The sequence below is a fragment of the Mesoplodon bidens genome, assembly GCF_964165515.1.
Source record: "Mesoplodon bidens genome assembly, chromosome: 12".
In the NCBI taxonomy this organism is placed as follows: domain Eukaryota; kingdom Metazoa; phylum Chordata; class Mammalia; order Artiodactyla; family Ziphiidae; genus Mesoplodon; species Mesoplodon bidens.
Genome location: NC_138168.1, coordinates 61623692 through 61638761, shown reverse-complemented (window position 1 = coordinate 61638761; position 15070 = coordinate 61623692). Strand labels below are relative to the sequence as shown.

The 15070-nt window shown below is 37.8% G+C and overlaps 1 protein-coding gene across 6 annotated transcripts in view; it reads right to left on the bottom strand.

The window, feature by feature from the left end:
* L3MBTL3 (L3MBTL histone methyl-lysine binding protein 3) overlaps positions 1-15070 on the bottom strand; it is a 127277-nt gene that overhangs the window by 101181 nt on the left and 11026 nt on the right. For all 6 annotated transcript variants that reach the window (XM_081251328.1, XM_081251331.1, XM_081251332.1 and 3 more), the window contains exon 3: positions 4450-4565. In XM_081251328.1, the coding sequence (XP_081107454.1) occupies positions 4450-4551 (102 nt within the window). In that variant the 5' untranslated portion in view covers positions 4552-4565. The remainder of the gene's footprint in view (positions 1-4449; positions 4566-15070) is intronic.

The window sequence follows — 15070 nt, the reverse complement described above, 5'->3', positions numbered from 1 at the left end:
GGGCATTAAGAGGTACAAACTATTAGGTATAAAATAAGCTACAAGGATATATTGTACAACATGTGGAATATAACCAATATTTTATAATAACTATAAATGGAGTATAACCTTTGAAAACTGTGAATCACTATAGTGTACCCCTGTAACTTACAATAAAAAATTAAATTAATCAAAGTGTTTTTAAAGCATCGTATCATATGCAAAAAGACACAGGGATCAATTTTTTGACTTCTCAATTTTTTTGTCTTCCACATTATTACTACTGTAAAAAATATTGGACAGCATAGGCTGTTAGTTAGGTGCTGCTAACATTACTGAGTTCCACTGATGAAATTCCAGAAAGACTGACACATTTCCTAACATTTTTTTCCCCAATAAAATACTCAAATTCTGAAATTGGTAATGCTTTTATGAATGGTGCTGCAACTATAGAAACTTGATATAATCACTTTTTTTAAAGTTATGAGTTCTTTTAACCTAGACATCTAAAAAGCACTATAAAAAATTAGCAACTGACTCCATTCTACAATCAAGAATGTCAAAATTATAAACTTTACAAAAGGGCTTTATTAAGCAAATCAAGCATATCAGCTGACACTGTAACTTCTGTTAGTGGATACATCTAGGTCAATCAGAAAACAATTACGCCTGAAATATATAAGGGGTTGAAAAGGTTTTGTTTGTTTGACTTGGCTTAAGCTACGTTTTATTTTATTCATTCTCTTTACTTTTGCTTATAGAGGCAAAGGATCTTTAGCCTATTTGTGCCTGTCTTTAATAATAGATCATTAAAAGACACTGCTGAGATTACTGTTTTCATTACTTTCAGTGTTGAAATAGGAGTTCTACTTAGCAATCTGTTTTAAGGACAAAGATATTTAGTAACTAAACTGTTGTGAACGTCAATCGAGGCAAAACGCTGCAATAAGAGCGCAGTGAATTTTCCAGTTGGGTTTCTGCATCACTGCTGCTGGGTCTTGCTCTTGGTTAAGTGGCAACTATTCTTTTGAGATAAGATGCTATCACTCTCAGGAGTGTACTGACCTTTTACTGAGGGGCTCTGGAAGACTAAATCCTTATAACCCAGAGGAATAATTCTCTGCAGATAAATTTCAGAAATCATAAGAAGTTTAGGCAGAGAATCGCTTACGGACAGCAAGCCCTACCGTGCATCTTTCCACAAGCCTTACCACTTAGTCGCCTGCCTGTTCTTACAGCTGGCCCTGAGATATTAATCTACACACACAGATTTGCATTTTAAAGGAACAAATTAGGCAATGGTAACGTTTACAAAGCTTGTTTAAGTAAAAATGTCTTGTTAATGACTACAATATTTTCCAGGGGGCCAGTGGACACTTGTTGTTCCCTAACGCTATACTTTCGGATGCTAGCCCCTCTTCTGTATGCCCTTTTCTCTCCTTCCTCCCATCCCTGCCCCCAAAAGTCTTCACACAGTTTCCCACCTATTTTCAGGCACCTAAACCTCACATGACACCTGCTTCCAAAGCCTTCCTCATCCCTCCAGCTAACATAATACCTCCTCTAAACTGCTGTAACATTTCCCTTTCATCTCTTTTGATATGAAAACATTTCTCTTGTTAGGAGAATAGCAGTGGTAAGAGAATCAATTTTAAAATCAGAAAAGCCTGGTTTTAAGAACCAGTTCTGCCAGTAACGCACTGTCAGACCTTGCTTGAGCAAGTGACTTAAGCACTCCGGGTCTCTGTTTCCCCATCTGTAAACTGACAACAGTGACAGAAACTCCCTCAAACGGGTTAAATAAGAGAATTAAAAGATGTAGGTCAAGTGCTCACCAGAGAATAAGTTCTCTATTCTTTCTGCTACTGCACCCAAATAAGGAGATTTTGCGCTCTGTTTTATATAAGGGTTGGTTAGCCCAGTGTGAAGGGGGGAATGGGGATGCCAGCAACGGGGACCAGTAAAAAGGGACCAAGGTGTGAACTAGTTGGCTGGGCTGGAAACAGGGTGGCACAGAGGAGTGAAATGAGATGCAGCTGGAGAGGAAAGTAGGGGCTAGAGACCACCAAAAAACTCTTGTGGTAAATGTAAGGGGTTTGAACTTTATCACGAAGGATACAGGAAACTGCTAAAGGATTTTAAGCAGAAGAGCGATATCACTTGACTGGCCAGCAGTCATGAGGCTTTTACAGAGAAAAGTTCTTTCAAAATGGTAATAAACTGAAGCATATTAAAACCTGTTCCCATGATAAGAAACCAACTTCTATATATTAGCTGAATTAACTTCAGCTGGTTGTCTTAGGGATCGCACATTAAGAAAGCCATATGCCTTCGCCCATTAAAAAAGAAAAGCTTCCAGTGTCAAATAGGCAGAGCATGATGCGGGAGAGTAAACTGCATGATTTATTCAAAGTTCTTTCCAATAACTTAATTATGAAAAATCAATTGCTTAATCAGATCTCTTAGGCAGCTCAAATTTTAATATGAGGAGCAAATGAATCAGATATCCTAAGCAATATAATCAACTGGCTAGTCTTTGAATCTCCTCAGATAAAAAGGGTTATAAAGTAGAAAATTTTTTTAAATTATTTTTTTAAATAGGGTATCTGTCAACAGCAGATAAAGTGAATTGGATACATGGTAATTACCCAAGTAATTAGATGAGTCTAAAAGTCAAATCAAATAACCCAGATTATAATACCCACTAAGTGGCTTAATTATCTGATTACCTTTATAAAAGTAATAGGTTAATTCCTAAAATCCATTGCTTAGAAAACCTTTAGGCAATCTAAATTTCTTAGGGATGGAGACTTCACTCTATTGTCAAAATCTAACTGAACAAAAATTATAAATTTCATCATCCACCTACATGGAAAAAAAAATAAGCCATTCAGAAGGAATAAAAATGTACAAGAAAAATAAGATGTTGAAGCAATAAAAAAAGGCAGTTTACATAATATACCATAAAGCAAGAAAAGATACAATTTGTTAAGTGTTTTACATATATTATGTTTTTCAATCCTTATAACCAGCTTATGACATAGATCCTATAACCCCATTTTACAGATAAAGATTGTGAAACTTAGAATTTAAATAACAAAGCTCATTTAGCTAATTATGTGGCTGACATTATCAGAATCTTGAAGAGTTTTTCTTTCTCAAAAATTTCAGCACTCTATTTCCATCATATCTAATCCAGATGAACATTCGGGAGAATGTTAGAGAAGATAAAACCCTTGGCATTCATTTAATTCCTTATTTTACCAAAGAGGAAATTGGCCCCAAAGAGATTAACTGACTTGCTCAAGGTCACATAGAACTAAAACTAAAAACCAAATCTCCTTTCCATATTTCACTAAACCTCACTGCAATATTTTTGTTAAACTAAACTCAGATAGATATGTTGGCACACTGCACTTAATTAAACCTAAACCAACTAAAATCTAAGTATTTTTCCAACAAGAGGTGGACTGTCCAAATCTCACCACTGAGGATGGTCTAGAACAGTTTTGGCTCAGATATTTGTCAAGTGGCCACTAAAAGGGATTGGATTCCAAGAAGTCAATATTAGGGGGCAGGGATTTCTATTCAACACAGGCCAGAACGCCAAGTATTAGCAAGGCAAGCCAAGAGACAGCCAGTTAGGGAGGTCGGATGTTCAAACACCTGAGTGACTAAGTACAAACACAAAGTCTAAAGGGCCATGGACAGGTTCAAGGTCCCAGAGACAGGATTAGAGCAAAAACAAATTAGAAATGAGAGGTGGGGTGGCTGACTTTCCAGGTGGGTGCTTGCACAACCCTGTCCCAGGGTGCAGCAGATGTGGTCCTGGAGTGGCTTTGGGGGGCTGGGGAAAAGGGGCAGGCTGAGCACCTAGAAAAGGAGTGGACTGAAGCAGTGCTCTCTGAGGAGAGGTCTCAGCTATACAAAAGCAGTCTCATTTACAGGAAGGACCAGCTTCTGAACAAGTGATTACACAAAAATCCATATTTACAGTTTATAGTATAAATAATTTAAGGGAGGTGAACAGTCCTGTTTATTCAATATTTTAACATTATCCAGTTTTAAAATAAGAAAACTAGGACACAGGGAGTGTGGTTTTTCACTTCAAGTTACAAAGCCCATTACTACAAAAAATATACAAAGCTAGACCTTCTAAGTCTACCACTTTTACATTTATTGGCCATCCTGATAGACTAAAACCTGAAACCATCCTCCTTGAAGCTATACATTAATTTCTACAAAATGCGTACAGATTGCAAAAATACTTCTAAGTCCCCTACCCCAAGTGACAAAGGCTTCTGCCAAACCATCAGCAGTTTTATCATCTTGAGATGCTGAGGACGAAGCATCATATAAAACTACAGCCACTATGCTTAATGCTTTTAATCCTTATTTCACATATGTGCTCAAATTCATTTTAATAATAAACACACACACACACAATTTTATGTAATAAAGACAGCTTACCTTTAAATCACTTCCTGGTAATGTACCTACTCCATCCTTCCAATCCATAACACTGAATACATCAAACTCTTGACCACTTGTGCTAGAGGCAGATTCAGTCATGATTTTTTTTTAACCTGGAAAAGGAAAAAAGGGCATATCACTAAATATTCTACATACAAATCAGTTTTTATTTTAGTGTGCATTGCTTCAATTTCCCTTAATTACATAATTTTCTTGATCATAATATCCCATATCCAGAGATTTAGAAATAATTGCTTCAAAAATATTTTTCCTAGTGTAATCCACGGTAAATTACAGGAGAAAATATATTAATAAAAGTTCTAGGTTAAACAAAAAGTGCCATGGTAAATTTTTGCTAGTGTTAGAAGAGGAATTCATCATTTCATAGCATATTCACTTAGAACAAAAAATCATGATGACATATGGATAGAATTCTTCACCCTCTAAGGAGTTCCCCCCACCCCAAGACATTCAAAAGAGAGTAGATGTGGATAAAGGATAGTATCCAGTATAAAATGTTGAAAAAGAGGCCATTTAGATTTTAAAAAAGAACAAGAAAATTCAGTCCATTATTGAATGCCATCTACACTAAATTTGACAGGTAAGTCTGTTCTATTAATACAATGAATATACAGTATGATTGATTCTTTCATGAAATTGATTTAACTCAATTGAAATATCTGCCAAGTTGATGTTCTGAGAAACAGGAAAACAGTCTCAAAATGTACAGCAAACACAATTAGGCTATGTTAAGATAACCAATTTGGCTAGCTACATTGTGATAATGCTCTTAATTTTCATTTTCAAAACAAACTTTTTCGTAATCATATATCCATTGGCGGTAGTATTGACATTGTTATTCTGAAACTGCTGTCTGTGTGGTATGGGATAAATAATTACGTTGGTGTCACTGACAAGTGATCAAAGATCAATGGGTCCTAAATCTGAATGGAAGTATCTGTATAATTTCATGATGCATTTTATGTTTAAAAAATATGCATATTTTCTAGCTTTGCCCACTGACAAACTCTAGAAACAACCACCAATCAATAGTAATTAACAGCCTAGTGTTCAGATTGTGGTCTCTAAATACCATTTCTCCCAGGCCTTCCCAGAGGTGGCAGGAAATGTGCAAGATGAGCCTGCAACATCTTGTCAAATAAAAAAGCAAGGAAGCTATCAAAGACAGCAGAGGTCATACCAAAAGGACTCAGAAGCAAACGTGAAGAGGCTTCTGTTGGCCAAAGTAAGGATATTAGCTGCAGTGAATTGAAACACATCAAATAAGTTTAAATCATTATGAGTTCACAACGATATTCAAAACAAACCAACCAAGAACACCTCATTGATCACCTTTTGATTATACAAGGGAACCAACCAACTTATTATTTGGAAAAATAAACAAGGACTTATCCTGCCCATATTGCATGAGATCAATAAAAACTGTATCTCAGGGTAACCAAGTCATTGGTGAGAAGAAGTTTCCTTTCAGAAAAAAATTCTTGCTAATAAATAGAGAAGGAATGATAGAACTGAAACATAGCCATTTGCAACCATTAAAATAATGACTCTAGTAACGATCATCAATGCCTTCTAAGAATACCTACCAACCCAACACCATCTATGAAGTATTCTTGCCAGGAAAAAACTAAATCAAATCTGTTGTGATCAAGTCTATTTACAGGAAATACCAGAGACAGAGGAACATGTGAAATCACACCATAAAGACATAAGAAGCAAAACATGGATTGTACTGGGCACCCTGAGACCTTTCCAAAAGGTCCAAGAAGTCAAAATTACTTTCATAAAAATATTAACAGGTTATTTGCCTTCTTCACTATGTTGATATTTACACTGATGGTGCAAAGCAATAGTGGATAAAACTGCTGAAGCTGTGGCACCCAGCTGCAGTAGTAGTCATTTTATTCTTCAGCAGCATGCACTCACAGTAAACAAATGTCAGATTCACTAAAAACCATCTTTGATGAAGTAAAATAATAAATTTTATTAAGTCGATATTTGAATATATATCTTTTTAATATTCTGTGTGATGAAACAGAAGTATGCACAAAGTGCTTGGGCATGCCAAAATACCAAGGCCGTCTCAAGGGAAAGCACTTGTGAATTGTTTGAGATGCAAGCTGAACAAGCTGCTTTTTTCTTTTATGGAATCCCACTTTTACTTAAAAAACGATGTTTATTCAAGTTTGGATATTTGGAAAATATTTTGTCACACTGACAGCATTCGTTACTAATGATACAATTTCAGCATTTTGGAAAACCTGTATCCACCACCATGAGCTTGACAGCTTCCCAATAGCTATAGACTTTTCTAAGGAGATGGGTGGTGATATTCATGAATATGATTTTTTAAAATATTTCATAAGGAAATATGTCAACATTTGGAAGATCTACATAACTCAGTGAAGTGATTTTTCCAAATGACCAATGCTTACAGTTACAAAATTATGCATGGCTAAAGGATCCATCCAAAGTGCAACACAGACTGATGGATTTTAATGTGACAGAGTACAGAAAGCTCACTGATAGGTTTTCAAATTGCACACTGCAACTAACCTTTAAGAAACTACCACATGTCAAGTTTTGGTGTAATATTAAAGAAGAATGTCCATCATTAAACGAAAAACTTAAAATAATCCTCCCTTTATCAACCCCATACCAGGGTGAAGCAGATTTTCTTCATATGCGTCAACTAAAACAAAATATTGCAACAGACTGAATGAGAAGCAGGTATGAGAATCCAGCTATCTTCTATTAAGCAGACATTAAAGAGATTTGCAAAAATGTAAAACAGTGTTACTTCTCTCACCTTTTCTTTTAAATTTTGGAAACTGTGATTATAGTTCATAAAAATTGTGCTTATACATACTAAGGTAATCAGTTTACTATAAGTAATAAATAAATAACCAATATACTTTAATTTCTAAGGCAGTAAATATTGATACATATAACACAAACAATAGCTCTTTGGGCTTTTCATTTTTTAGAGCATAAAAGAGAATTGAGACCAAAAAGTCTGAAAGCCACTGCTATACAGGATTAAAAACTTGTTTTTGGCACACACAAAAAATTGTGAGGAATAACTAATAAACAAATGAAAGAGGAAATTTGAAATTTAGATTAAGAGACATATTAACCAATCGCAATACTGCATTTCATAGATCTTGTTTTGACCCTGATTTAAATTATTTAAAAAAAAAAAAGATTATTAGGGACTTCCCTGGCAGTCCAGTGGTTAAGGCTTCGCCTTCCAATGCAGAGTGTGTGGGTTTGATCCTTGCTTGGAGAGCTAAGATCCCATATGCCTCGGGGCCAAAAACTCAAAACATAAAACAGAAGCAATACTGTAACATATTCAATAAAGACTTTAAAAAATGGTCCACATCGGGCTTCCCTGGTGGTGCAGTGGTTAAGAATCCGCCTGCCAATGCAGGGGACACGGGTTTGAGCCCTGGTCCAGGAAGATCCCACATGCCGCAGAGCAACTAAGCCTGTGTGCCACAACTACTGAGCCTGAGCTCTAGAGCCCGCGAGCCACAACTACTGAAGCCCGCACGTCTAGAGCCTGTGCTCTGCAACAAGAGAAGACACCACAATGAGAAGCCCGCACACTGCAACGAAGAGCAGCCCCTGCTCACCGCAACTAGAGAAAGCCCATGCGCAGCAACGAAGACCCAACGCAGTCAAAAATAAAAATAAAGAAAATAAATAAAGAAAAAATTTTTAAAAATGGTCCACATCAAAAAATCTTAAAAAAAAAAATGATTCGACAGGAGGAGAAATATGAATACCAACTGACTATTTGATAATATTAGAGAAATACCATTGCTTTTTTTTTGAGGGATGATGATGATACATACTTTAAAGAGGGGAGGTCTTCCTTGTATTTTAGAGATACAAGCTGAAATTGTGAAATGAAGTGATATAAGGTGAGGAAGTTGCTACAAATTAATTAAGGGGTAAAATGATGAAATAAGACCAGCAACATGTTGGAACTGTGAAGATAAAGATGAGTGAAGGGTCCAGGGTGGTTATTACACTACATTCCACATTTTAAATAGTCAATAGGGAAAAAACAAAACAAAACCCTGTGTTTCTTTGAATTATAGCTATCTTCTGTTGGAGTTTACTAGATGCTTCAATATTCTTTCTTCCTTTATCATTAAGACTTAATCCTCAAAATAGGAAATTGGTTGTAAAGGCCTGAGGAAGAATTAATCTAAGAAATAGTAAAAATATGAAATAAATTAAGACTCATACTGAAGTTCTCTATGACTCCTACCTCACTAAATACATAAAGATCAGCAACAAACCTGACTTTCTAAGGTAGGAGTGGCATCTTTTCCTGATAGATAGTAGAGTGATAGAATAATTTCTCCCTGGTGGATAAACCAGGTAAAACCTGAGTGATCCTTTAATAAGAAAAATTTTTCATTTATTAATTCAATCGCATCTTCTTCCAGAAAAGCATTCAAAACATCAGACAGCTTAAACAAATTATTCCACTTATTTGTTTCTCACGGAAAGATGGGTTCTATCATCCCTCTAGTCGACACTGAAAAAAGTGCAGAGTTCAGTAACTCACCCAAAACCACACTTGGTGGCATACCCAGGATTTTAACCCAGGTCAGTCTGATTCCAACCCTGGGCTTTTTTCTTAACCACTGTCTTGTGCTGTCTCAAAGTCTTACCCCCTCTGAGAATCTGGCTAAGCCTACTTTTCCCCATTTTACTCCTTGGAACACAGCAAATCCAGAAACCAGTTTACTAGGTCCAAAGTTCTCGATTTATGTAGATCAGCACAACATGTATCCTTTTTAGTAAAGTGCCATCAAATATATGCTTATTAACAAAATGTCATTGAGACACATATTCAACACAAATAGATTTTTGGTCTTTTCCTACCTAAAAACAATAAATGTATGAAATTTACAAGAGCAAAAATGCTACGACCAGGAGGAGGAATAGAAAATCGGGGTAATCTAAAAGCTATCACTGTACAAAAGCTGCAGTAAATGTTTATTACATATTTTAGGAAATAATTAGAATATGCTTTTGCTATACAAAACACTGGTAATGTTACATAGTATACTCTGCCTGCAAGCACATATCTAAAATTTATAAAAATTGTTTCCATCCATTGTTTCATTCTAAGGCTTTTTGTATAAAATATTACAGCATAAAAATATTCGCTACATTGTCCTTTCCTTTATCCAATTTTGAAGCCACTGGCTACTTTCACTATTGCATGAAGTCTGAACAGCTATGATGGATTAGGCATTTTCCCACCATCTCCTCATCAGGTAGAACAACCAGCAACCAATATTATTTGAACAGAAGCTGGTTTTATGACACCCTAAGTCATCCTCCTTTTTCATCTTCTGTAAGTGTGTGCACTTGTATACAAACATACAAAGCCTTTTCACTTCAACAAATTGTGCTTCTAAGAGTTAAGCAATTTTTTTTTTAGTACTTAGAAATGCTATGCTTTATACTTTCTTTAATTTTCACCTGGCACTGTTCCATCATCCCATGTGTAACCTGTATTCCACGGGCCTAAAAACCAGGTAGATAACGGTCACTCACAATACAAGTCACAAACAGTATTTCTCATTTGCAGAAAATCACACCCCAAATCTCTTGTTAATGCTGCTGAGATTTCCTAAGGAAGTATCTTAAATATGTACCATGATGGGTCCTCTGTGTTATTAGCCAAGATCTACCACTTTTCTCCTAACCTCTTCTAAATGCTAATGGTCTCCAGCCACTGCTGATGTCAAAAGCGACAGCTTTCAAGATCAGATATCCAGCAAATGCATCCATGCAGCTTCTGATTCCCACTCACCTATGTTATGGCTGACAATGGCTAATATCAAGGGTACTGACACCCAATGTGTTCCCACCAATGCCCATTGCGGATGTCTCATCAAGGAGCTGATAATTTTACTGAAGGTGAAGACCATTACTGTTGGCACCAGTGCAAATGTATTATACTCCCAAAGTCCCTCTTTTGTGAAACAGTTCACTTTAGCTTTTACTCATTTTTATTACAATTTCCTTGCCCTAAGAATTCAGCAAAAGGGCTGGAGGACAGACTAAATGACATTTTAACACTGTCCACAGAATTACCTCTTCTCTCTCTCCTGCACCACTGTTTGTCTCTAAACCAAAGCTGTGCAACTTGACTCTCCCTGGGAATCATGTTATCGAATGGGTGCACTTCCTCCATCTCTCATGCAAAGAAATCTCTGGAAGCCCTAGCCTACCATGTACCACTAGTAATCTAGAAACATTAGGTGGTGATGAAATTAGTTAACACCTTACATTTAAAGATCCTATGTTATAAGAATATGGAGATGCAAGCCCTCTCATATACTGATGGTGGCACTATTGTTTGAACCAACCTCCATGGAGATCAATTTTCAAGAACATATCCTCCAATTCAGCCCTTCTACCTCTAGAAATTTATCCTATAGATACTTACATGTATAAAAAAATGTAAAAGGTGATTCATGGACTATAGCACTGTTTGTAATGTTAGAAAACTGGAAACAACCTGACTGTCCATCAGTAAAGGACAGTTGTGGTACAGCCATATACAATGGTTAAAAAACAATGAGGGGGACCTCCCTGGTGGCGCAGTGGTTAAGAATCTGCCTGCCAATGTAGGGGACATGGGTTTGAGCCCTGGCTCGGGAAGATCCCACAGGCCACGAAGCAACTAAGCCCATGCGCCACAACTACTGAGCCTGCGCGCCACAACTACTGAAGCCCGTGCGCCTAGAGCCCGTGCTCCACAACAAGAGAAGCCACTGCAATGAGAAGCCTGTGCACTACAACAAAGAGTAGCCCCCGCTCGCCGCAATTATAGAAAGCCCGTGCGCAGCAATGAAGACCCAACACAGCCATAAATAAAAAAACAAAAACCAAAAAACAAAACCCAAAGAACAATGAGGAAACTCTTTACATTCTGATATAGATAGAGCTCCAAGATACTATTAATACTCAAATTTTATGCAAGGTATAAAAACTGTGTGCTACCATTTGTGTAAAACAAATGGGGTATATATAAATACGTGTATTGCTTATATATGTTTAGCCTATCTTTGCCAGGATTTGTCCGAAGCTGGTAATACTGGCTGCATCCAGGAAGGAGCAACGACTGACTGAAAGACAACCAAGGGAGGGGGAACCTTCTCTCTGTGTAGTGTACCCTTTAGTACCTGTTGAATGTTTAAACGTGTGGGGTTTTTCTAAGAAAAAAAGTTACATTAAAAAAAAAGTTTTAAAATCCTGTTTCATATTTATTTAAAGTACTCCATGTTTTGAAAGGCACGTCTTCTTACGAAAAATACTTAGCTTGTTACTGATGCCAACAAATGAAGCTATAGACTAGAAGGTGCTAGGAAAATCAACTTCCCCAAAGCTCTTGGGTAATTTAACTAGTAGGTATTTAACTACATATGCAAATGTATCGGCTCCACAGATGGGTGAAAAGAGAAAGGGTAGGGTTCACTTCTCCACAACTGAGGTATCAAAAACATACAGTAGAACCTTGGCATTCACAGACTATTTATGGCTTCTACCATTCCTGAGTGACAGCTGAAGTTCCCATGACACTTAGTAATTTGCCATTTTGCAGAGACATGATTCTGAATAACACTCCATAAACTGAGAGTCCCGGCCAAGGTCCAGGTGTGCTCTGAGTCACAGTGCTTTGTCTGAGTGCTATGACCACTGTAAATAAAGTGATAAAAACTTTGTTTCTTGTTAAGAAATGAAACAAAAGCAAGTGCTAGTTGATTCTAGTGTTGATGACAGAACGAGGGGAATACGGAAATGTTTATGAAAGTGATAGGTCCCAGCCACCAAATAGAAGTTTCGGATAAATCAAAGGCTGAAATGTCAAATGCAATGATGACTCAGACACACTATGTGAACAAAACTACCAAATGCTCCCAAAGGAAATAAGTAGAAAAGATGTGTGAAGTTGTTTCAACAAGGGCTCTCAACAGTACAAAAGTTGCTCATCAAGTGAGATAAGTATTTAAGGTCTAGAGAGATCATTTACATTTTTCAGTTATACTTTAGTAATTTGAAGGGAGGAATTACATGCTACAGTGATTTTTTTCAGGTTGAGGCTTGGCGATGGATCTTGGGCTGTATCCCTTACAAATGTCAAGAAGCTACTGTATCTTATTTTGACTGGAGATAAACAGAGTCCTTCACAATCCTCCCTTCATATGATTCCTTCCCTCACATCTACCAGGAGAGGATAAAATGGTGGCTCAGAGTGGGAGCAGAGACTCCCGCAGGGCTGCACTTCTACAGCAAGTTCAAGGTGAAGAGGCTGCCTGGGGCTGTGATGGAGAGAATAGTCCCCTGAAAGATAAGCAACCCAATCTAGTACGTTCCAACATAAAGTGAGAGAGTGGGCCTTGCCTATAAACCAAAAGTCTGGATCTGCAGATAAGGTGAGAATTAAAGATTACTAAAGAGAGTGTACTAACTGTAGCCTGGCCATTCCTGCTCAAACCACTGTTTTCAAAATATTACAGTATTTAAAAGAACAGCTAGTTACTGTTCACTAAGACCAGTTAAATAGTTTTAATCATTTTACATGAAGTTGCTTTTTTAGAATTCCATTTTACAGCTTTACAGTTAACAGGTGCATTTTTCAAAAATAAGTTACAGATATGACAAGGCCAAGAGCTGGAAGTAGTTGTAAAATGGGGGTAGATGTGACATCAGAAGCAGCACCTGAGAATCAGATTTAAATTCTGTCATTCAGAGAGATGCCGGGGCTGAGATCTCAGTGCCTGGTGTCAACGGACTAAGCTCATCAGTTTTTGGTTCAAGAGGGCAATGTTATCTTTTGTGAAGAGGAATGTTAACCCTAAAATCATGACCATGAAAGAAACAAAAATGATAGCTATGCAGAAGAGTAAGACGGCAATAAGAAAAGTCAGCCTCCACTGCGGGGATCCAACGCCTTGTTGCTATGATGCCCACATTAATACCATCAGCTGAAGTTGGCTTTTGGTGTACTTTGTAGAAATCATCAATCACTAACCAAATGCTGTCTCTGGCACATTGTGACATCCTCAAAAAAGTCCTAAGTGTCATCTTTGGTAATATCATCAAAAAGGCCTCTGCCCACTGCTAAACACGCTATTAAAGTGGCACATAAAACTGTTTTGGGCCTCCCCATCCCCACTCACCCTGCCCCTTGTCATCCTCTCATAGACAGACGCAAATCAAACACATCATGCATCATCCTCAAAACCTGCCACAGTCTCTCAAGTTCCTCTTTCCACCCCTCTCCCTTTCCTAAACAAACCACAGCCTTCCTTTCCTCCCTTCAATTCACTTTCCAAAGATTAACAATTACCTATTCTGTGACATAAGATCAACTAATCCCTTTAAGCCTCAATTTCCCCACCTGTAAAATGTGGCAAATAATAGAACTTTTCTTCATTGGGCAATGGTGAGGATTACATGAGATAAGCCAGGTAATACCTCAGCACAGTGCCTATCCCATAGTAAGCAGTCAATAAAATCTTAACTTTCTGCTCTAATTATCTGGTTTAACAATTATCTGCGCTCATGAGAGTCACTCTGTGACCTCAAAAAATTACTCAGGGGCTTTTTTTCCCTTTCCCTTCATTTTATTTCAATGGCATCTCTTATAGTAAGCCACCTGTATTCAAAGCTCCATCAGAAGATGTCAAGATCACTACATAAAAGTAGATATTTCACTGTTAATAATAATAATACCTATATTTACATGGCTCCAGAAATGACTAGCTTTCTTCATAGAACAATACCTCTGAAGTAATGGAGAAGGGTTTGCTGTGTGGGCAGGGAGGTGGACCCAAAGGCCAGGCTCTCTCGGCCACCATGCTGGGCTGGAACCACACTGTGGATCAGGCTAAGGCATGTAAACAGGACGAGATGAAAGGCTAGGGCCACATTTCTCAAAGTCTGCCCCTCAAAACTTTTAGACCATTTCTGCATGTCCCGTGATAAAAGTTTTGTGGTGAGGGAGATGTGTAACCCCCCGGGGTCTTTAGGAGACGGATGGCGCATGTCAGCAGCAGCGCAGCAATCTGTGTAGTGCTGTCTGAGCCCAAGTTTCCCACAGTCACTTAGCCTTGTGGCTCTGTTATCACAGTATAGCGAGGTCCGTGGAATCCCCTTTTCAGAAAATGCTGAGCTATGGAAAATAAATTCAAGAAACAACATGAGAGCAGGTAGTATTTTACAGGGTAGAATTTCTTCATCTTCAGGTTAGAGTCAACTACAGAGGTGCTACCTCCTGGCTGAGCTCCCCATCTGCATCCATGTGTTGAGATTTGTAGTGTCTAACACTGGGGAATGCCCTCAGGACCTAGAGTCCAGGCTGGAGAAAGCGATCCTGAGAAAGACAAAACCTCTGCCTCCTAAGGTCTACCTATGGTTTTCTGATTTATTCTCTAATGGCCTCCTACGTACTTTCATGACACCAGAGAGGTACACAGCCTGTAACGGGGGAACTCACATACCCACAAATACACGGCCACGTAGGGGTAGTCACACAAAGCCAATAAGCCTAACC